The 24097-nt window shown below is 40.4% G+C and overlaps 1 protein-coding gene across 1 annotated transcript; it reads left to right on the forward strand.

Annotated features, from left to right (window-relative positions):
* Window positions 1-3574: 3574 nt before the first annotated feature.
* LOC308220074 (protein ELYS-like) lies at window positions 3575-23829 on the forward strand (the record flags this gene model as incomplete). The annotated part of the gene is given in 29 exon segments (XM_080615863.1): window positions 3575-3695; window positions 4903-5156; window positions 6652-6832; window positions 7609-7816; window positions 8596-8712; window positions 9690-9774; window positions 10872-11022; window positions 12229-12361; window positions 12449-12630; window positions 13111-13172; window positions 14055-14183; window positions 15243-15333; window positions 15419-15508; window positions 15608-15748; window positions 16421-16525; window positions 16772-16865; window positions 17465-17588; window positions 17703-17759; window positions 18341-18487; window positions 19071-19258; window positions 19463-19607; window positions 19693-19824; window positions 20214-20361; window positions 20447-20597; window positions 21150-21251; window positions 21680-21875; window positions 23490-23505; window positions 23655-23731; window positions 23734-23829. Coding segments are annotated over 29 exon segments (3723 nt in total).
* Between the last annotated feature and the right edge of the window lie 268 nt (window positions 23830-24097).

A 24097-nucleotide genomic window follows, 5' to 3' on the forward strand; every position in this document is an offset into this window, starting at 1 on the left:
CTCTGCTGTGTGGATGACCAATATGTGAGGTAGAGAATAAAAATGGAAGTTATGGTTACTGGTATGTCCATTTGTTCAGGTCACTTATTCCTTGGCTGTGTTTATCCCACAGCAGTCATTAGTGGGGTGTGCAGTGCTGCTGAACTTCAGTCCAAGCTAAAACGTGAGTTATTAGTGGATGACTGATTGCTTTTGTTTTGATACTACAATCGTAGTTTTAATACATGAAGACAGAAGGATGCAGGAAGAAGGTGTGTGATTTTTTGTGAACACCAACAGCACAAGCATGTATGACCCTGGGAATCCAGGACACAGGAAAACATTTACTTTTCATCTGGCCTATTGGTCTCATAGTGGCTTCTTAAAGGACAAGTAATTGTACACTTATCTTGGCAGGATCCAACACTTACACAGGCCAGGCAAGAAAGAACCAAGTAAAAGCAGTTTTAGCTAATACACAGTTGTAGAGTGGTCAGTTTGTTTATTTCCTGTTATTAACATTCATGTAAGCGTAATACAAGAGATTGGCATTTACAAGTTTACTGGTTTGAAGCATTATCTGGATTTTATCTGCATTTCTGTCATCTTGTAACTCAGTATTACTTTCAAGTGTGTTTGCAAATCTTGGTTCCCAATTAAACTCTTAGTGGGGGCAATCCTAGCAAACAGCAGTGCTTGTGTGGGCGTGTGCTTGCTCACCTATGAAGATGTGTTTGGTAGTTTTTTAGAGACAGGTCTTTAGTGGCTGGGGTCAAGGAGTGCTGGAGAGTGCCTGGCAAGGTTATAGCGCTGCTATGCTGGTGCGCAGTCAGACTGGCTCAGGGCAGAGCCATGTGATGATCGAGGCCTGATGCCCGTTGTGTGAATACAGAATTCCAAATGTTCGGCCCGTCGGTCTGGATGACTGGAGGTAAGAATTGCCTCTGTACAATGCCTCTAGATGCAGAGGTGTAAGGGTCAAGGCCCAGGTGAGTGTGGTGCGAGGCTGGACAATGCCCTGAGGGAAGGTGCCAGCAATCCAACAGGGGAGTCACAGGGAGGGGCCTGGTGTCGATCTCGGCTGACTGGTGTCTCAGCCACTCCTGGAACTGAGGGGAGAGAAGGTTCCAGAAGTCCAGGACCTGGAGCCACTACATAGGAGCACCTGTGCGCCTCTGTGAGAGTGTCCACACAGAGCACTGGCACTGGCAGGTCCAGCACTGTAACCAAGACGGGTGATTTCCCAACATGTCCCCTCCTCCCCCCTTCTCCCTCCTGTTCTTTTCTCTTAAAGCTGTTAAGCTACAAAAGCCCTACCTTGACTTCTCACAAAGCTGCATAGCTCAGGTGCAGGATAACTGTGAGAGGGTTGAGATTTACAGAATATTAGTTCCTTTAAAGTTGGTTACTATGTACAGAACATGAGTGTTATCTCACCTTCATCCACACTGAGGGGATTTGCAAATCGTGGTCATTTTCCTCTTCTCACAGGTGGGATGTGACAGGAGGCAGAGGTATTTTTACAGCAGTGTCACTTGATTTAGTCCAGTGCAGAGTGCTGTGAGTGGCTTTTTAGACTAAAACTTAGCTTTTGAACTAATTGTAGGGTTTTGCCTGACACACTGCGGGGAAGTCTTCTGCCTAAGGTGGAAAGAAATGACTCAATGGTACTCACTAAATCACCTGCTGACTTACTCACTAAATCCTCTTTCTGCAGGAGTGAAATAAGGCAAAGCACAAATTCACTGGCCCTGACTACTGATGTGCAGGAAGTGTCTTTTCCATCTACTGCTGTTCCAATGCTTGTGAGTTGTTTCCTGCTTTCCTGGTGAAAATGTCATTGAACTGGTCATGAATGGGAATTCAGAAAACTCTGTGGTGCTTTTACCATCCCTTGGCTGTTTATTCAACAAAGTGGATGCTGTTTTTCTCAGAAGAACTTCATTTTTCTTGTGCAAGAGGGAGTTAAAAATTGACTGTGTTTTGGGTAGTGTCTTTCCTAAAAGTGAAGGGTTTTTTAGCTCTCCTTGCAACAGTGTGTAGTTTCCCATGTGTATCAGCTAGCATAGCAGCTTAACTGCCACAAATTGGAGGTTGACATTCCTTCTCCTTCTTCCCAATGCATTGTTCTGTGTCCTTCCTTGTGCCAGCTTTTATGCTTGCTAGCTCTCTCTGTAAGCCAGTTTAACTCGCTAACCTAGCTACTGTGGGCAGGGGTGTGTGTGTTGTCTGTTTGACATTTTAATTAGAGAGCTGGGTGATGGGGCAGTGCACCCTCAGTAAGAAATGTGACCCTGAAGCAAACAAGGCTTACAATACCCTGGGCCGCATGAGGAGGAGGCACAGCTGGTGAGGCTGCACCTGAAGTGTTGTGTCCAGGTCTGGGCTCCCCAGTATCACATTAGACATAGGGAGGCACTGGAGGCAGTGCAGCAAAGGGCCACAGTGGTGGCTGGAGGGATTGGAACACCTCCTTTGTGAGGCAAGGCTGGGACAGCTGGCAGTGTTCAGCCTGCAGAAGAGAAGGCTCAGGGTGGATCTCACCAATGCATATCAATACCTGAAAGGAGAGGGTTTAGAAGATGGTGGCAGGCACTTTGCAATGGTGACCAGTGGCAGGCACTTTGCAATGGTGACCAATGGCAGGACCAGAGGTGCTGGGCACACACTAGAAGGTGGGAGGCTCTGTCTGAACATCAGAAAAAACTTGACAATGACTGAGCACTGACACAAGTTGCCCAGACAGGTTGTGTAGTCTCCATACTTGGAGATGGATGTTCAAAAGCCATTTAGATGTGGTCCTGAACAGCCTGCTCCAGGTGATCCTGCCTGAACAGGGTGTTATACCACATGACCTCTGGAGGTCTCTTCCAACCTCAGCCATCCTGTGCTGCTGGAAGGCCTCTCTCTTCTTTGAATGCGAATACAAGAGAAACTTGAAATTGTCTCTGGTACCTTCCACTGCTTATCTCTGCATGACCTCATTGTTCTGAAGTCTGTATAGCTTATGATGTGGAAATATCAACAGCACATTTTCCAGAAGAGTTTTGGGGAATGGAGGTAATGAAGAACTTAGTGTTCCTTAATGGTCAAACTGAACATGCCAAAGTGATTAAGACATAAATGATAACATGAAATCTACTACAAGACAAATGACAAGAAACAATAAAGCATAAAAGGACAATAAAGAAAAAAGACAATAAAGAAAAGGACAATAAAGAAAAGGACAAATGGAAACTTACATCTCTTTCTGAGAAGCTTTTTAAAAGACAGTTCTTGTCAGGTTGCCCCTCACAAACCCATGTGAGCAGATTTGAACTTGAACTCCATGTACTGGGTTCTTTTCTGTTACTTGTCAAGACTTGCGCATCACTATTTGTTGGTGATCTCACAGGTGTCAGAAAAGCAAAGGATTCTGCTTGTGCTCTGTTGAGAGATCAAAAGCTGTCCTGATTGCCATTTTTCTAAGGAGAAGAGCTTCAGGCGACTCATAAGAGATTTTTCCTGTGTGCTGATGAAACTTTTGTTAATCTCAAAAATACTGATTGCTGACACGAGTGTGGTTTTGCATGTTTTTCTTTACTTACAGTGAAGAATGCGAGACCTAAGGGCTCGGGCAACGAGCAGTCTGCTGCGGTTTCCAGAGGTGACTATTCAGGCACTTGGGGAAGATGAGATAAGCCTGGACTCTGTGCTGTGTGGGAAGTTTTCTGGAGGTGAGCGTTTTCCTTTAGATTTGATCTTGTAGAAATTGATTCTTGTCTGGAGGTTGCCTGAAAGCATAGGGTCGTAGCATCAACTGTGTCTAGTTGGTGCTGTTAAGATGCATCAGGTTCCAAGAGGACGAAAAGGGTATTTTAGCCATTAAAAATGCTAATGTTAAATCATTAGTATAGTTAAACTTTGAAATGACAACATCCTGCACCAATCTTGTGCTATTAAAATAATTACCTTCAACATACTGAGTCAGTTAGCCCTCCCCAGTTCTTAATTAAAGAAAAAGTGGTTTTCGAAAAAATGGTTTTCAAAAAAGTCAGAGTGATCTTCTGGGCCATATTGATTTGTACCAGCTCAAGCTTCAGGACCATCATAACATCACATGCAGCAATAGTTCCTCTACAGTGTTAGAGAGGCAAAAGCCCCTGCTTTCTGTTCAGAATAAAATCAGAAGGGAGAGGGTAGCACTGCGTATCGCTGCAGCCGTATTTCCAAAGTATTAATGGGACACAGATGGGTACCCAGTGAGAGTTGCTGAAAGTGCGTAAGAAGAGTAAGTAGATGACTTCCTAGGTGATCTGAAGGTAAAGTTGGGTGCCTATGCATATGTATAGGCTCCTTTTAGACCAGGTAGAATTTATCTAACTGAGTGTAGGAGCAGTAATTGGATTAATACTTCTTTGAGCTTGAAGTAGTTCAGTGAAACAACATACATTAAGTTCTTTCTGTGATCAGCACATGTAAAAGTTTCCATTTACTCATGCAGTGTTGTTTTAGGCTCATTTCTTGTTGAAGTCCAAGTTCCTGCCCAATGCAGTGAATTTAATAAAGTAGCAATGAAGTGGTTTAGGTTTGTTACATTTGAAGTAGGCTTTAAGACTTATAATCCTGTGTGTGTTCAGATGATTTCTAGCAAGGCCAAGATGAATATGGTACAAAGACTATAGATCAATATATCTCTATATCCCGAACAACCAGAATTCTTCTTTGCAGGAATGACAAATGCAAATAATAGGGTTGTTTATTCTAGAGATGTATTGCTTGAGGATTACAGTGGGTGATTTTAAATACTTGATGAGAATTAGGTAAATTGGTTTTCCTTTGTTAGGTCCATGTCTTGAAGGACAGGGGCAGTGACAGTGACTTATCAGCTGTTCCAGTCTTCTGTTGAAGATTTGCTTTCATCAGCTTTCTTTTCTCTTCCAGGGAGAAATGTCCTGGCCTGGTTGGCGTGTGGTCCTCAGCTTGAGGTAGTGAACTCTGTGACAGGAGAGCGGCTCTCTGCTTATCGTTTTGGTGGAGTAAATGAACAGCCCCCCACTGTTCGTGTGGTAAAGGAGTTTTCCTGGCAGAAGAGAACTGGACTGCTGGTCGGGTTGGAAGAAGCAGAGGGAAGTGTGCTCTGTCTGTACGACCTTGCAATATCAAGAGTGGTTAAAGCAGTTGTTCTTCCAGGAAGGGTACGTACTTTTTAATCAGAAAAACAAAGCTTTTAAGCTGTTAGGTGCTGCCTAGCCATGTTTCAAGAAAAGCTTTGGAGGTGTTTTTCCTACCTTGCATCAACCATTATCTTTTGAGTTTACTAAAAGTAAAAAAAGTTTTCTTGTTTTATTGTAGAGCACATACCTACCTCATTTTCCACTTCCACCAAAAAGGCATAGAAAACAATCTTCTTTTTTAATTTTTTGCTAGAGTGATAAATGAAAAACCACCACTCTTGAAAGTGTCTGCAACATACATTTCTTAATGGTTAATTTCTCTCAGAAATGCCGTCTTTAAAATATCTCAAACTTCCATAGTTGTGCTGTAAAGGACTTAGGCACATTCCCATGAATCTCGAACTAGCAAGCAGGTGACTTTAGAGCAGAATATATTTTTATGCTGACTTAGGATAGGAAAACAGAGCCTTTAGTGCATTACCTGACAGATTGTTGAGAGATTGTCTTTCAATCTGCAGTCCTTGAATCTCTGCTTATTGAATACTCTGTGTAGATAGGATACACTGCTGTAATGTTACTAATTTGATCTATTTGCTGTACCACATAAGCTCAAATATCATAATAAGCTCAAATATCATAATAATATCATAATAAGCTCAAATGATTTAATCTCCTCTGGTCTCATTGTCTAATGTAAACAAGGTCAGCATTAAGAGAATATGAAGGTTCACTATATTTTTATCATCTTAGAATCTGCAACAAAGAAAATACTCACTTCCTACTCAGCTTTCTGTAACATGATTTGGATTGACTTTCTAGAATCCAGGTGGAGTTTTGTTTGTAATGCTACAGAGTGATTACTGGTAGGAAGCATTTGTATTGTGGTAATTCCTACAGGTATGAGTTTGGTTAGTACTCCACTGTGTTAGTTTGCCTATCACCTTCATAAACCGTAGAGTTTAGAGGAAAAGGCAAGCTATGTGCTCACATAAGCAAATAATCAACTAGTAAATTTTGTGAAAGACGACATAGCTTTGCTAGGTTTCATTTCTTAAATCTAATTAGGCTGGGTATTGGGAAAGGATAGCAAGAACCATGTCACATACTGACCTATGAGCAGTGGGAGAACTAGATTTAGTTTTAAGTCCCTTACATATGATAAAGTTTTTTGTATATAACTGTTTTTCTGTGGGTTTTTTGAGTTAATTACTTCGAAGTAGGAAATGGAAATTGGTAAGCTGCAGTAATAGAATGCACCAGTTAAGTGGAAATTAATTCAGTTAAATAAGAAGTCTAGTAAATAGAAGGCAGGGGCATATTTTTGTACAGGATGTTTGGTTGTTTTGGTAGTGGTTTTTTTGGGTTTTTTTCTCTTCTTCTTTTTTCATGATATAATTGGAAAAAATGCTTTGTCTTTGAGACCTTGTGTCTGATGTGCTAATTCTGGCTTCACTTGGGAGTGATTTCTCTGCAGCTTGTCACACAGCTTAAATGTTCCCTTGTTGTTTTCCTGTAGGTAACGGCTATAGAACCCATAACTAACGACGGAGGAGCCAATGTGAGCACTTGGCACCTGCATCAGAGTCTGCGATGGCTCTTTGGAGTGGCAGTGGTAGCTACAGATGTTGGACATCTGCTTCTGGTTGACCTTTGTCTGGATGATTTGTCTTGCAGTCAGACTGAAATAGAAGCATCAGGTAAGCTTGAATTTTTTAAACTTGAATTTAAAAGTAAGGAAATTTTTATCTTTTAAATATCCCACTTGGAGGATTTTAGCGTGTGGACATTTATGGCTGGTGATTACAGGTGGTGGTTTAACATGGTATAGTCCTGAACCGATTAAAAGTGGTAGGGAGTGGCTTAATACTCCTTCTAATGTTATAAATACCCTCCATCTAGCCTGTATGTCCCTATGATTCTTGCCTGTGAGATGCAGGAATTTTGCCATGAGAGTCAGTTCTGACTGATAGGAATGCCTGATAGGAAGTTGTATCAGAGGTCCTCTCTTTCTAGGGAATGTTCTCCTGCTCCTGTTAAATGACTTGAGACAAATCTGGGGCTCATTTTTGAAAATAAGTCTGACTTAGAATAATCATGCATTTGGATGAATGAAATCTCCAGTTTGTGTACTCGGAGTGCATACATTGTTGTGACTGCTATAGGAGTGGCTTCAGGAGTTGACATCCCTTCAAATCACTCTTCAGGAGGCCGAGACTCCTGGTTTACAGAGTCAAGAAGAATCTGTCTGTGAGGGGCTTACTAGGTTTTGAAATGCATGTGAGAATTCCTGTCTGGTCAGGGAATTCTTCTGTTATTTGAAGATACCCACATAGAAATAGCAAAAGAAGTGTTGCATGAATGGGTAATAAGCAGGAAATAGTAGAGTTACATCACATGTGCAGTCATGTCAGTGTTTAAAATGCAATTGCAATAGCATACCACATCCATTTATTGTGTGGTTTTGTGTGTGTAGATCTAGAAGTTGTCACCAGAATTCCTGCTCAAATTTTACGAAGAAGAGAAATTGTGACTGGAGAAGGGAGACAGCTCTGTTTTGAATTACAAAATCCATCAGGAACATCAATATCAACATTGTGCTACATAAGCAGAAGCAATCAGCTTGCCGTGGGTTTTTCTGATGGCAGCCTATCGCTATGGAATATGAAAACTTTGAAGAGGGAGTAAGTAGGCCTTTACACTCTGCCATGCCTGGAGGTGCAAGAATCTCTAGTTTTTTGCTTCATGGAAGTATGTTAGTATAAAGAGAACTTTGTCAGAGACTGAAATGGCAAAGATGCCTGTTCATGACAGTTTGCTTGGAACACTTGGAAATGAGAATAAGGGACATGTGAATTCATAAGCAATAGAAGAATTAAGAGATGATCTTAAATCTACCAATGAGCAGCCTCACTTGAAATCTCATTTATCCACTTTAGCAAATCTGCAGTGACTCACCGGAAACTCTTGGATGCATTAATAGACAGTGGAGGAATAAATAGGTGGCAAGCATAGATTGTGAAGGTGCAAACAAGGTTCAGAAGTCTGCATGAAAGGTGCTTTCCACAGTCCAAGTAAAGTAAAGAGAAACTATTTCTGTTTGGTGCTGTTCTAAATAGGTTTAGAAGCTGTGCTGCATTTTTAGTTCAATACTGAAGTAGGCTACACCAGCAGGAAGAGTCTTTTCCTGGCAGCTGAAGTAATCGTTTATGTTCCTGCTCCTCAGGTAGAGGAGGACATAAACCAAGGTTCTTGCATGGGATGGACAGCAATTTCCTCACCTCTTGACTGTTGCATACAAAGTAGTGCGCTTCCTTGTCTCACTAGATTGAGCTGGAGGTGTGCCCTTCTGTCCTTTGGGGATAAGGACGCAAAGTGCTCTGCTCAGAAAATGCTTCTACCCTTTACAAAAACTAGGGCCAGTAGGCTCACCTTTTCTCTTTTTCTTTTTTGAAACCTGCAGGCACCACTCTCAGCTTGAAGGAGGAAGGATTCCTGTCTATGCTGTTACTTTTCAAGAGCCCGAGAATGACCCTCGCAATTGTTGCTACTTGTGGGCTGTCCAGTCTACACAAGAAAGGTGAATAAAACCTTACTATAAGCCACTGAATTATTACCGGTTTATATATTTGTTAACATACAGTTGCTACACGTAAATCTGTTAGAACTTCCTTAGCTGTGTGGGAGATACACTCAGGTATGAGAGGTGTTAAGCTTGCAATGCAGTTTTCACAGGGTTTAGCAGACGTGAACAGTTCCTAGTTCTTACCTTCAGAAAAGAAGGCAGAACAACAGTGGCTGTATTTTTGTGCTTGCATTCTTAAATGATTTCCTTTGTTTCTTGATGACAGCTTCGCAATTTGTTTGTATTTCCCCCCATGGTATCAAAACACCAATAAAAGTAGTTGAAGCTGCAGATCTGGAAGACTAAACATGCTGATATAGCAGCCTTCTGCCTCTGAAGGAGGAGGTGACAGTATTGCTGATTTCCTTGACCCTGCTTCAGCATTCTTTGGAGCCCTTGTGAGCTGGTTCAGCTCATGTGGCAGAAAACGATCCCTGTTCAGGAGTGAAGTCAGTGTTTTCCTGCTGGGCTGGTGAATCCAATCAGGGTGTGGAAGATGCAGCGTATGCAGGAGAGGGACTGGGGCTTTGGTGGGAAGGAAGAGGGAGAAAGCTCTTTCTCTCAGCATCACCAAGCTATGTGATCAGCTCAGCTGTTCACAGAGTTGCAGTCTTGTAAAGTTTGACTTTAAAGCAGTTCTGATCACAGACTCTTCACTGTGAAGAACTGTTTCCAAGACATTTTGATCCGTGCAACGTCTTAGAGCTTTCACATGGTATGGCTGGCATTTGCCACTGAAGCTGTTAGTGTCCGCATTTTCTCCTCTCTGTTTTAGTGGCTAAATGTGACCCATTGTCATGTTTTGGGAAGTGGTGTTTTTCTTTTTGACAAGAGCATGCTATTAAGATAACTTCAGTCTAGGTCTTATGAAATAATAATGAGAACTATAGAGCAGCTTTGTAATCAAATTTCATCATTTATTTCTTTTTCAGTGAAGGTGATGTTGTGAGTTTACATCTGTTGCAGTTAGCATTTGGTGACAGAAAACGCTTGGCTTCAGGACAAGTCATGTATGAGGTAAGACATGCATGTGTGTGAAAAGCTGAAGATAGTAATTTTCTCTGAATGACAATTAGTGAAGTTGGAGGGGCTGATGTTAAACCATTAGAACTCAGGGCAGACAAAAAAAGAAATCGTTTTCTGAGTCTTCTTGGGCCTGGCCTTTGTGCTTTTTGGCAAGCCACAACAATTTTATACTACAGCGTCATGTGTTCCAACTAGAGTCATCTGCGAAGAGCCCAAAGGAATACAATTGTGCAGGAGGAAACAGCCTTTAGAAATAAAATTGTTCTTAATTTAAACAGCAAATTAATGACGTGTAGCTGAAGAAGACAGGGCTTTGAATACCTTTGTGTAAGCAAACTTTAGACCCAGAGAAGCTTCTTTCTGTCAGCCTTTCTTAAATTAAGGTCTTGCCTCTCCCTTGCAGTCTCTTTATTAATTTCTGATCCTTGTTTAATATTCTTGTTTTTCTTTTGAGCTCTGCCAGGCGGACTTCAAGTGAAATGTACCTCGAGTGTCTCTTAAGTGTTGATGCTGAAGCTTAGTAGCTGGAAAGAGAACTTCTATTTGTTGGCTGGGTTACTCTTAAAGCCAGCAAAATATGGAAATGCAGTAAAAAGTGGCGTGATTTGGTCAGAAGTGTATACATACATTTTTTAGAACTGGTTCTGAAGATGATGTGTTAAAAATATGAGATATTATGTCTCAGATCTCTTAACAAATAACGTGTTTGTATACTGTATAAGTCTATTCTGTAGTATGTATAAAACTCTTCCAAACTCTTTGAGGAGAAAGTAATCTTAATCCAGAGCAAATCTTTCCTCTTATTTTGATACTTTCTCTTGCATATTCTCAATAGTTATGGAATGAAATAGAAATTATTTTTTTATCACAGTGCTCTTTTCTATAGGGACTATGTGTTAAAATTTGAGCCCCAATTCTCATGCATGTCAAATGTAGTTTCTATTTGCTATCAGAAATAAGATCATGGGAAATATACACTATAATATGCATATTATATTACATAGAGATAAATAGATAATATTTCCTATTAAGATATAATGTATGGTTTTATCTCAAAATTACTTTCTGTCTCTTCTATTTTACCCCAGTGTTTGGAATACTGTGATGAAAGGTACAGTTTAGAGCTCACGAGTGGAGTCTTTCCCTTGAGAGGGCAGACCAGCAATACTAAGTTACTCAGCTGTCAGACCATGGAAAAATTTCGCAACCACGTTGACAGAGAGGATAGAGTTAATGGAGGTTTGTTCTGATGCCTGTGTTTGCTTACTGTAAAGGAAATGGTTTGGGAATCTAAGCAGTGAATGATGTTCTGTACCCCTAGTGTGCAAGTCTTGAGTATCTGTATGGACTAGCTTCTTTGGCTCATTGAAAAGGAAAACTTGGGTGGTAAAGCCACATGAGACTTCGATCAGGGAAAAAATGTTTTATTTTATGCTTGCTGACATGCTATAGCAATGTGTGTTAGGACCATCAAACAACCAAAAATTATGTGAGATGTGCCTGTGATTTTTCTGATCGTTTCTAATTAGCTTTTATTCAGAACCTGCTCAATTTAAGTTGTAGCAAACATGAGCTTGTGTTGGGTGTGGGTTGAAGCCAGCAGTTAAGCTATCCTCTGAATCATGAAAAGAAGTCATAACTTGAAAGCCAGTTTCAGCAGCTGACAAAACTGAAACAGCAAAGAAGTGCACAATGGAACACAGTAAAGTGTGTGAGGATCCCTGAACAGTAATGATGATGAATTCAACAGAGAGCAGAGAAACATTTTGCCAGACAAACTGCCTTCTGGTTCCTTAGTCTGTGTGTGCATATCATATACACATTCTTTGTTTACATCTGGAGAATGCATTCTCCCCTGAGCAGACAGACCATGTTGCTTGTTGAGAGAAGTGGAGAGTAATATTGTGAATGTTTGAGGTTAAAATCTTTATTGCAATTTCCTCTTTATTGGGTTTTGTTCTTTTATTTATTTCTTTTGTGGCTAATTGTGTTCTTTGATTCTGAATATGCTGTAAAGAAGTGATTCTTAAAACTTGTAATTTAGTCAAATCTGAAAATTCAGAATGCCAAATGAGTTCTGCAAGTGCATAAATTAGTTATTTGTATGCTTTCTGAAAGTAGCAATGTACATGTTCCTAGCAAATTATTTTGCTAAACTATTCATCCAGCCTTGATCGTCTCTTAATCCATGGAAAATGGAATTATCTAAAAAGTGTTTATTTGGCTTAGAACTATACCACTTGAAGAAGAAAAAGGGATAGTATGACTGAAACCTATCACAGAGGTGTTTGCTATTCCATACTTCTTTTATTATTATTATTCTTACGAAGGATCATGTTTCATGAGTGATATAACAGAATTAAGCCCAAATAGAAAGTGGTGTGTTAAAAATATCAGCTATATCATCAATTCTACAAATAAGAAACAACGTCTTGTCTTTTACAGTAATATCTCCTGACACCAGTGTATCAATCTTCAGCTGGCAAGTGAATACCTATGGTCAGGCAAACCCATCTACCTATTTGGGTGTATTTGACATTAATCGCTGGTACCATGCTCAAATGCCAGATTCACTAAGGTAGATTTTTATGTAGTACTTTCCAGAATCTTAACAAATAATTCATTGGAAAGTCAGTGTTTCACTTACACACTTGTTTTCTTTAAGGCCAGAAGAATTCCTTCACGATTGCCCCTACTTTGCCTTGTGGTCACTGGATTCTGTAATAACCATGACTTCTTCAAATCTCATTTTGGATATTGTGGTACATGAGCGGAGTCTGAGTCGGGGAGTTCCTCCTTCTTATCCACCACCTGAGCAATTTTTTCATCCAGGCAACTATAATTTTGGTAGGTATTTCCCTGCTTTTGATAGTGATAAGCTAAAATAGAGGTCAGATGCCGCTTACTGGTTCTTTTGTTTGTTGTTGGTGGCTCAAAAAGCAAAACAAACCAGAGAACACCAAACCCCCACCAACCCAATAACTGGCAGTACTCGATACCTTGAGAGTTACGTTGTCCTAACAAGATATTGAATACTGTGAAACATTTCTGGCAGTCTGCTGAGTTTTGGGGTTTGTTGCTTTTGTAATGTAGTCTGGGAAGTGGTGATGGTCACCAAATGAAATGACTTTGAACTGAAGCTTGAAGCACAGCACCTTAATAGCACCAGAGATAAAATTACTACAGGCAGTAATTACATAGTAGAAAAAACTTGTAAGTGATCTGATGAAGAAAATGGGTGCTCAGTTGTGTCTTTCCAGGTACTGCTATTTAAAACATGTAAACTGCTCATAACAGCAGGCTATCAAACTTTCCTTGTTTCCGCAGATGGTACGTGCTTGCTGAAGTCTGGAGTTGTTCATATGACTTGCACCGGCTTCCAGAAGGAGGTGATCTTTTCCTGTATCTTTATTGAGATGTACCTTTCCTAGGTTTTCCAGTGCACTGCTTTCAGTGCCAGAGACTACGCTCATCCTGCCCACCCACATGCATCACTGCAAGTGTCTTGTGCCATGGCAATGTCCCTCTTGGGAATGTAAAACTGCGGTTGCCTCCTATTGAGGCACGAGCAGGGATTGAATGTCTGGAAAGGAGCACAGCATTGCTTGAGAAGCAGGAACGAAAATGTTGTGGAAATCAGGGCACGTGGTTACCTTTTTTGTTACCCAGCTGCCAAAGTGCCTGTATAGTCTTGAGGTTGGGTTTTGATGCCTGAGTAGCTTGAAGAAGGAGGACAGAATGGAGAAAATGAAAAATGATTTAACTCCTTAAGAAGAAATCAGTGTTTTGTCTCTCTGACTTGGCCAAATTATAGCTTCTGAGACACTGTACAGATTGTGACCAAGAATGGAATTGAAGTTCTGAATTAAGTTTCTGAAACTGAATTAAGTTTGAGCTCACTATGTATTTCCAACCTAAGGCAGATTTTCCTAGAGTGTGATTTCAAGTTGCGTGCTAGTTTTAGCTAGCAATGAACATTGTGTCAGTGTTTGGGGAATGGGAAGCCCTGTGTCTTGACAGGCAAGCTAGGAAATAATACAGCATTGCAAGGGCTGATGTTTTATATTACAGGATTTCTTTGTATAAAACGGAACTCTTGGTTTCCTGCTGTCTTTTAAGGCTAGATATGAATGCATGCTCTTTGAGACTGGCAACCTAAAGCATGTTAGTGGGACAGGCTTTCTGGCAGCTGCAGGGAACATTTGCATTGCTTCTCTTAGCGGTCATCCTTAGTGACTGAATAATAATGCTGTCTTAACCTGGCTTTCCAGACCTTGAATTTTTTGAAGAAATCTGGCCCTTCAGTAAGTGAAGCCATTCAGGATAGCTACAATAGGTGTCTTGCTGCTGGCCTGCTGTCTCCAAGACTTGCGGATGTCCAGCCCTCCAATTTGAGTCAGGTGAGTGCATACGAGGGAGTCAAGGGGGAAATACATCCATTTTGTCTGGTGGGGCTGTGGGGGCTGCAAGACATTATAATCTGATTTTTGTGTTATGTGCAAGTTGCATTGAAATGCGAGTGTTAACTTAGTCAGCCAGCTAGTATTCTTGGTTACGAGCTGGTATTAACTTAGTACTGGTATTCTCATATCTAGGTGACTGAGTTTGACTGAGAACAGCCCCCTTACACCTGTCTTTAGCGGCCCGTCTATTAATTCTGTGTGACAGAAATGCAGCAGGAAGTATGAAGCCGAAGTTGGTCATGTGCAACATGGAGCATCTTTCTCTTAGAAGAAGTTTTTAATGTGTTTATAAAACCCCAAACTAACAAAAAGTAAAATTTTATGAAGGATCATTTCACCATGAAGGAGTATCAAAACAGCAGCTGAAAAAAGCTGCTGTTTAATCTTGCAAGTCTATGCATACCTGTGCATAGACGTCCTCGGAACGGATTCCTTCTCGAGGATCACCGCTACATGATTATACTGTGTTTCAACTGCCTAAAATTTAAACATGTTAGAATTTAAATGGTTCATTTCTGTCATTTTAGAAAGTTACAACTTAATGGTTTAGAACTGCTTCATGTCTTCGTAGTGTGGAAAGCTGCTTAACCATCGCTCGACTGTTTCTGCACAACCAATCTTTCCTGGTTGTATTTGTTTGGTCCCCTTCATGCTTTCCTGAAGGCAAACTTACTACGCAATACGTGTAAAGGGTATTAGCAGAGGATATTACTGAGAAGAGTTAATTGCATCTCAGTGCGTTAAGACTGGGATGCAGAGGCATACAAAAATATTAGAATTAGCATCAATTGGAATGTGAGGGAAACTGCGATGTGCTCCTCAGGTCAAGAAGCAGTCCTGCTTGTGGCTGGAATTAAGCAAAACAATGTGGCATTATTAACACGTGTACTGATAGACCTTGTGATGTGTAAATGAGTGTAGCGGTGGAAATGCTCTTGATGGTTCAGGTACTGAAAGCGCATAAGATTCTCATTTTGTGTTGTCTGTTACGTTTAGGAGGAGCAGTTACAAGCGGTATTGTCAGCTGCTGTCCACACAGGTTCTTTAGAGCTTCTGACTGGATGCATTAAACACTGGACATCTGAAGGTAATACTTCCTAGGTTGCCTTTATGATAGATTTTCTTTTTTGGCCTGAGATTGCGGATGAATTTCTGGTTTTCTTTTTTTACAGAGCAGCCAAATTCTGCTGCTAATTTACGGTTTGTTCTTGAGTGGACGTGGAACAAAGTGATCTATGCAAAACATGAATTTGACCAAATCGGTGAGTACCAGTGTAGTCATTGTGCACACAGAAAGTCATTGTTTCTACTTGAGCTTCTTCAGTCAATGTAATGGTTTGACATTTCTTCTTCTTGAAAAGGTGTTCCGCTGTTTGATGGCTCTTGCAACTTCATTGACCCGCAGACATTACAGTCTCTTCAGCACTGCCAGTTGCTTCTGAGCAACCTTAGCACAATCTTAAATTGTTTTCTAAGAGAGGCACAGGAGCTTACAGAAAAAGGTTTGTAAGAGTCTTACAAAATCTTTTGGTATGTTTTACTACGATTTGGAATTAGGCTTGCGTTGTAATTGTGGAAACATGAGCTTTTATTGCTTTTGATGATTAGAAGACTGTCCAAGTCAGCTGGCACGAGAGCCTTAAATCTGAGAAATGTGGACTACCTCTTACTATGCATTAATGCAAGGGAAATAATTTGTTGTTGGACTTCAGGCAAGGGATGTAGGAGGCTGTACTCAGTAAGAAGCCGAATTGCATGCAAATTACTAAAAACCATGATGGAAGCATAAATAAGTAACTGGTAATGTAGGTGACTTGAGTTTCTATTGCTTTTTATATTAGGAATTCTTCTTGGGAGAGTGAGGAAAAATAAAACATCCCTTTGCTGTCATAGAAGTCTGTGCTACGTGAAAAACAGATGCCTCATTCATGAATGTATTTAATAGCTCAGGCTTTATTATTATCATTACTTTTTGTTTTATCTTTAGTGAATCTGCTTCTTCATTGGAGTTGCTTTTTGCTTTGGTGGTTTTTGTGGGGTTTTCTTCAAATATCAATGTGAAACAGATTGAAAAATGCCAACACATTTTTGTATTTTCTATTGGTCTGATGAAGGGGGTTTTGTCAGAATGAAAGGAATTCCATAGCAAAAATCATGTCATGCCTTTTTTTCAGGTTGTGCAGACTTGAGAAATAAGCAGGTGGTAACCAGCCTCATTTCTTTGTATGCACAAGTGGTTATCTGGTTCTGTCGATCCGATCTCCTCCCAGAGGGTTTAGGTAAGTATCAAGTGTAGTAATGCATGTAACAAAGAGAGTGTCCACTAAGTAATTCCTGTCGCAACATTCTTAGTCATGCTTGAGCTTTTATCTCTTAGCAAAGGCAGAAGAAGGATTGGCGACTTTCAGAGTTGTAGGCTGCTTCTTGATGCTTCGTTTATATCATCTTGTGTATTTCGAGTCAAAAATTTTACTTTAAAAATGTGATACTATTTCTTTAACTTGCTTTTACTTTATTGCCTGTAGATGATGCTATGCATTTGTCTAGACCTTCCTACAATTATCCTCTGATTCAGAGATACTATACTGGCCATCGACAGAAACTTGGACGTTTATCAGGGTAAGGCTAGTACTAGTAATCTCTAGTACACTGCAAATTCAGTGACAAGGTAAATCGCAGTCAGCAGAAGACTTTTGAAGAACGTTCAGCCATCCGTAATTGCAGTGGTGTGTGTAGAGAAACATAAAAGATGCTGTTAAGATGCTGCTAAAATTTTGTGTTTGCTCGGCTTTGTGACAGTCACTTTTATTTCAGTAACCAAAGTAAGATGCTGAGAAACAAATCTGAAACTTCCTTTATGTTGTCTCCCACCTGTGTGTTGGAACAGTTCAATTTAAAGCATTGGATTTGGCATAAGGAACAGTCGTGGTACTTAGGTACTGTTATGTTTCCTCTGTTAGACAGGATGAGCGTGGTTATTTCTGGCACTTTAAAAACTTAGTTTTCCTTGGGTAATACAAGTAATACAACAAATGTTTTTCATCTGAGTTGGAAATATCTTTCCTGTGCCTCTCAAGCCATGCTCAGGCCTCTGTGTGTTTGTTACTTTCTTTGAGTTATGGGAGCTTTTGCTTTGTGTTGACAGAAGGAAATTCTTACACTGAGTGGCTGGACTTAGTCTTTGGCTCTGTCCAAATCCTTGCTACCTTTTTTTTCAGAGGAAAATGGGATTCTGACTGCTTGATGATTGATGGAATGGTTTCCCAGTTAGGAGACCAAGTTGAGAAGCTGTGGCAGAGAGATGAAGGAGGAACTGGGAAATACCCACCCGCTAGTTTACACGTAGGTGTTATGTTCACTGAAAACAGCAGCAACAACAACAACCAACCCCCACCCAAAAGCCAGTGATTTCTGACAGACAGGAGCTTTTTGACAACTTGTAACTTCCCCTTTCAGGCCCTGCTGGATCTCTATTTGCTAGAAAGCATTGAAGAGAGCTACAAACACGCAATTGTATCCTTTCTAGTAATTCTCCTTGCACCTTCAGTATATGCACCTTCGTATCTTTTCCGCTGTGGGAAAGCAGGTTTACTAAGAAATGTTAAAGACAAAACCGTCCCTTAGTTTTTCTCAAAATGGAACCCAGTTTTTGATTTGCTGAAGCAGCTTTGTTGCTGGCAAATGGCTCCTTACTGGAATGATGCACAAACCTGTGCTGCTTCAGAGCAGAAGTTTTGCTACCAGTGGTTTACCAGTACCTGAATTTTGCCCAAACCGTCCCTTTTCCAGGCTGAGCTGACAACTGAAGTTTTAAATATCTGAAGTGATTCTTTTCGAATACCTTGTGGAAATCCAAGAGTGTTTCTTTTGGGCTGTTCATTTAGAATGTAATTTTGTGATTACAACCAGAGTATCTTCAGGTGATAGTGGCTTAAAAGTGGCGAAACTCCACCGTTTGTATTTTCTGCTTCCCACCACTTCCGAGGTCTTAATTTATTTTAGTTTGTTTGGTTTTTTTTGTTATTTTTTTTTTCCTAAATGCAGTGTGTTGGGTCTGACAAATTCATTTGCCTTAATTAGATACTTGATGTCAGGCAATTTACTTGCTGCTAGATATCATGCATTCCTTTCCGAATAAAACAGAGACTTCAATTGACTCCTTCCCAACGGCCTTTGGTATCCCTTGGGGTCTTGTGAAGCTTATTCAAGGTTACTGGCTTCTAGATCACAACGATTATGAAGTAAGTATGGTAGAGATTTGATCCTAAAACGTTAGAAGTCATTTTGTAATACTGCTGCGACATCTTCAGCAGTAAATTGTGACTTGAAATTCAGTTTTAACTACCTTATTGGGAAATGGATTAACACAAAGAAGACATCAGGTTTCATAATGCTTGATGATGGTATTTGAATTTTCAAAGCCGCTGTTTTGGTCATTCTCAGTAGACCAGTTGAGCACTTCCTCAGAAACAATGGTTTAGGTACTCTAGATAGGAGCACTGTGATTCTAGCAGCAAGCTTTGAGACATAAGGATGCAAAAGTGACTTTTCAGCCTAATTCATGTTCTTTCTGATGCTTAAGATTGTTCTTTATGATGTTAATCAAATCTGTTAGTCTAACAATAATATATTATTTAGTAATGTGTTTATAAGTAGTCCTGTTTGTATGCTGATGGGTGATTAACCTAGACAAGTGTGAATTACTTCTCTTACAGCACTCGCTTTGTTCTGTGTGACTTAATGATTTTGTCAGAAACTTTTGAATATCTTTGTTGCACGTGTGGCTGTATGTATCGTAATAAACCTGATCTCTACCATCTACAGAATTCCTTGTCCCTGCTGTTTCATCCAGCTACAATGAAAAGTGTGTCCTGGCAACATAGGAGGATTATTCAAGCCCTCATGTGCCAAGGAGAGCACAGACGAGCCCTCAGATACTTACAGATGATGAAGCCATCAATGTCAAGCAGTAGTGAAGTTCGGCTTTTCCTCACCGTGTTGTTGTCCAATAGGTAAAGGAACCTGTCCCTCCATTCTGGCACTCCAGTGTTGTGAAAGGTGCAGAACAAGCGGCACAAATCACCAACCCCTGCATTTCCTTTAAGCTTTGAATACAGTAGTTTGGGGCATTTTTTGGTTATGCTGCTAGTATTCCATTGCAACTCCGCAAAATGAATTACTGGTATTCCTTTATATCTCAACAAAATGAACTGCAGGTGCATGGTGGAGGCCTGGGGTCTGTTGCACCAACACACGACTAAGTTAAATACGGAAGAGCTGTTAAAGCACATGTATGAGCTCTGCCAGGAGATGGGACTAATGGAAGACTTGCTGAAGCTGCCTTTCACAGACTCTGAACAAGTAAGTGTGGACAAGAAAAAAATCTTAATTGGAAAGAGAAGAGGCAGAAGCACAGTAGATTTTTCCAATGTGTTCTTTCCCACAGGAGTGTCTGAAGAAGTTTCTGCAGACCAGTGCTGGTGTTCAGAATCATGAATTTCTTCTAGTCCACCATCTGCAGCGTTCCAATTATATTCCAGCACTGCAGTTGAATCAGTTGATGAAGGTAAGCGTAAGAGTTGTGTGGGGTGTGCACGTTTCTGTTAGGAGTTACTCACTGGTCCTGATTGTACTCAATAAAAATCCTGCTTTGTTTTTATCAATCAGTTGTGTAGGTACATGTATTTTGTATGGTTCAGATTATTGAAAGTTTGTTGTGACACTCATTTCTGTGGAATAAAGCACATGTTGTGTGTCATTTCTTGTACCTTTCATACAACTTTGATTTTCTAGCTGAAAGCAGTCTGGATGCCAATCTACAGGTAAAATTGGCGTGGTGTTTTTATTTCCTTAAGTTATACCGTATCTGTAGAGGAAATTTATTCAGTAATAAATATCACAGATAATGCTGTACAATGAACTGCTTCTAATTAGTTAACATTTTGCTTTATGCTTTTCATTTGTCAGGGTGATTGTGATCCTTGCTTGAGAAAGACAGCAGTTGCCAGAAATTCTATGTTAGACCAGTATGGCAAGATCCTTCCTAGAGTTCAAAGGAAGCTGGCTGTAGAGACAGCCAAGCCTCACCATGTGCCTTTATCAGTCTTAAGAGAAGGTAATTTTTGCAGGGCAAATATACTGGACAAGTAACCATCTCTTTGATTCCACAAGGGTGATCTTCTTTCCCTCTTGCTTTACAGTTGCAAGACCAAAGCCGTTATCAACAGTAGCAAGACAACCTAATGCAGGACGTGTGCATACAAGAGCAACTTTCATCAGTAACGTGTTGTCCAAAATTGGAGAAGTGTGGGTAGGAAATGAGCAGAAAACCAGTTTCTCACAATATGACAGGTAAGCAGCCTTTTAATAACATTTCATCTTGAGCTGCGTATTTGGAAAGAGAGAGAGGGAGAAAGCCATGTCAATTATGTCAGTGTTTTGGAGGGAAGGTGACCTGAAGAAAACTTTGTCTGGGTTTTTTGCACATATAGTATATAGCATTTAAGAAATCAGTACCATCATCAGTAATATTTGGAGGGAGAGACTTTCTGCTATAATCCAATATATGCAAATACATATATTTTATATATATTTTACATCTATTTTATATATCGATGTGTTTATAGAATTTAGGAGAGCTGAAACCGAAACTATGATTGCCCTTAAGCTGTTGGTGTACGGCTCTTGATAGAGTGGATTGTGTGATCAAATAGTAATCTTTGACCATTTCCAGCCCAGTTTTTGCCGTGCTTACTTAAAAATAGGCAGAATGCCAAAGAGCAGAAAGAGGCTGGTAGTTGCCTGTTCATGACCCTACAGAACGTATGTTCAAATAAACCTGAATTCTGGTATGTTTGCACTTCAGGGGAATGAAAGTCAGTTACATTTTCCTTTCAATTCTAGCCCTAGAGCTACAGAACCACCAGCACATCCTGTCCCTGCTGCAAAGCTGCCCGATGCATTTGTTGGGACACCAGTTACAAAATTCTCACAGAAACGTTCCAGGTATAGTAGATCTACAGAATGGGTATTTCAAGAAGGGGTTCCTACTCGTAAATATACATGCGTGTGGGTGTATGTAAGCGTGTGTATTCTTTCTGTCTTTGCAAAGTGTTCTGTTTGCATTGAGTTTTGTACCTGTTAAAAGAAAAGGTCAGCTGAGGGGAACACATTGAGAAGCGGAGAATTTGAAGTGGTCCCAGCATTGACAGGCAGATGAATTTCCTTCTGACATGAGCATTACGTCACTTGTGCAACTTAAAATTGGGTTATTCTTGCCTCAGAGGCAGAGATTTAGGACATTAAGTACAAATGGTGAAGAAGTGGTTTCTCGTTCTGTGAGTGTTTTTGTTAGGTAGTATCTCAGATTTCTTGAACGCAATCTTTTTCATGCATTTGTTTATGTTCCTGTTTGAAATTGTGCCTCTTAATAGATTGCTGGATTCGGTGGTTCGTCCTGTTCCTTCATGTTCTGCAGAGCAGGGTGGTGGCTGGCAGTCACCACGCAGAGATTCTACTTCATTCATGGCGTCCAGCCCAGTGAATTCAAATCTGCATGGTTCCGCCTCACAGAAGAAGTTTTTAAGAGCATCAGAGCTGAATTTGCTAGAGACTCCTCTGGTGGTTAAGGTTTGTGTTCTAAAAAACCAGTTACTACCAACCAGGACAAAAGCCTGTAAACTGTGTTCAAAATGAACCCACCAAAGTATTAACGCAAACACTGTTGGATTCAAATTATGGAATCTTTTCAGCATGCATGTGGTTATTGTACATACAGTCCTTTCGGATGCAGTATGTTTTGAACAGTCTTGAATGGGGAAAGCTTTAGTTCCAAGTTAGTTGCAGTATGCACGATGTTCCGTAGGTTTGTGAAATCCACGTGCTTTCATTGCACGCATCCAAGTTAAAATTGGACTTTTCAGTATACTTAGATCCTTAAAGGTGCCATTTCTGGCTTAACCATCTCATCATTTAAGTGTTTGATAGCTCTGTATAGTTTGACCTACCAGCAAGAAGCACACACTTCAGTTTCCTAATTCAGTTCAGTGAATGACAGCTGAGTGATGTAGGTTAAGTGATGTTAGCCTATGTGAAATTCAGTGATGGCTTTTTGCTGTAATTTTATCCATTAGCTGTTTGAGTTAAACAGTGTTCCCGTTCACAGCCATCATGGCGTTACAATAAAAGAAGTAACATTTGACCTGTCATCTTGGTGCTGATCTTTTTGCCTTTGCCTGCTTGAACAAAGCAGTTGTGATCTCTCAGAGTTCTATTTTCTTCTTCTTAAATATTGTCCGTTTCATGAAGCTAGTTTCATTATCCTCCTTTTAACCCCCTGTAAAGCCATTACTGAGCTAAGCTAAGAAGACCTGAATGCTTCTAAATGAAGAGGTGGAGGTATTTTTACAGCAGTGTCTTCTGCTGAAGAAGCTCTTGGATTAGCCTGTCACCTTGCACAATGGACAGCATTTGTAGAGTTCTCCCTCTGGAAGCTGTCCACATCTTACTCCTCCTTTTGTTCTGCCAGTTGGATTCCCTGATTCAGCTCATTATGCAGTTGTTGAAGGAACTTACCAAATCAGGGGCTGAAAAGGGGCATGTGGTAGTATGTACATATATAAGCTTTCCATACATGTACTAATAAATTGTCATGCTCTAGTTTTGTTAGACATTTTCTTGCCTGTTACAAAGAGCTATTCACTTCTAACAAGAGGCTCACTTATTTAGGTTGTCATAGCTTTGGGCTGTCGGACAATACTGTAGCGAAGATGATTACAGCCTGGGGAATAGATATATCACTTAGCGGAGTGCAGTCACAAAGCTTCTGGGGTCATTCAGGTAGCAGTACCGCGAAGGTTTTTCTGCTTTTGTTCTAACTGGTGCTTACTGATTTATACATGCACATTGGGTTTTCGCTTGTCCACCTTCACTGAATTTAGGACAAACTACTTGCAGCCTTCTTGTTCACAGACACATAAGCATGAAAGGAAGTTTTTTCCTAAACTGGGTTCTGAAGGATGGCATGTTGCTATTTTGTGATAGTTCAGCAACTTTTGGCAAGGCAGGAGGCAAGAAAAGCAGATTCTTGGGAGACTCCTGCGGAGTGGCTTCCTCCTTCCTGCCATCGATGGCTAGCACTGTGACTTAGAGGCTTGGGCAAAGGTCTTTACACACTGATTCAATTCTCTTGACCATATTTCTTTTCATAGCTAAAGTTTTTTAAAAACTTTTTCATATTCGCAGATTTATTTAAGTGTAGGTACAAAAGTTATAATCACCTGTTTTATATAAAACCCATGCTCTCTCCATAATACTGCCTGGTTTTAAAAAACAGCTCCTTGAGCCCTGTTTGAAGTTAGTCTGCTTGGTATTTAATAATGCATTAACAGATATTTTTTTAACTTTAAGTTATTGAAGACAGTGCGGTCAAGGCTCAAAGCTCAGAAGACATACCTGAAACATCACCATACAATGAACTACATCCACAGGGCAAGGTAATCTTCAGTACAGCTATCATACTAGAGAGCAACAATTTGCATGTGATTTGCCTGATAATAAAGATGCTGAATGTCATTCACCTTAGGAAGATGGACAGCTTTTTGTATCTCAAAATAAGTTTCAGAGCTTTCAGAAGCTTTACTGGTACAAAAAAACCCCAAGGGCCTCTGCACAGGAACAGAATTTAATGCAGTCATGGTCATACTGACATCCTCTACTCTTTCGGCTTTCTCTTCTCTCCTTTTTTAGCACAGCTCACTACAGGTAAGCTAGTAAGGATGAAAGTCAGCACACCTTAAGACAACAGCACAGAGGCAGCTCATCTTTATTATAACCCAGGAGAAGATGACAAA

This window comes from Psittacula echo (genome assembly GCF_963264785.1).
Source record: "Psittacula echo genome assembly, chromosome: 4".
Lineage (NCBI taxonomy): Eukaryota > Metazoa > Chordata > Aves > Psittaciformes > Psittacidae > Psittacula > Psittacula echo.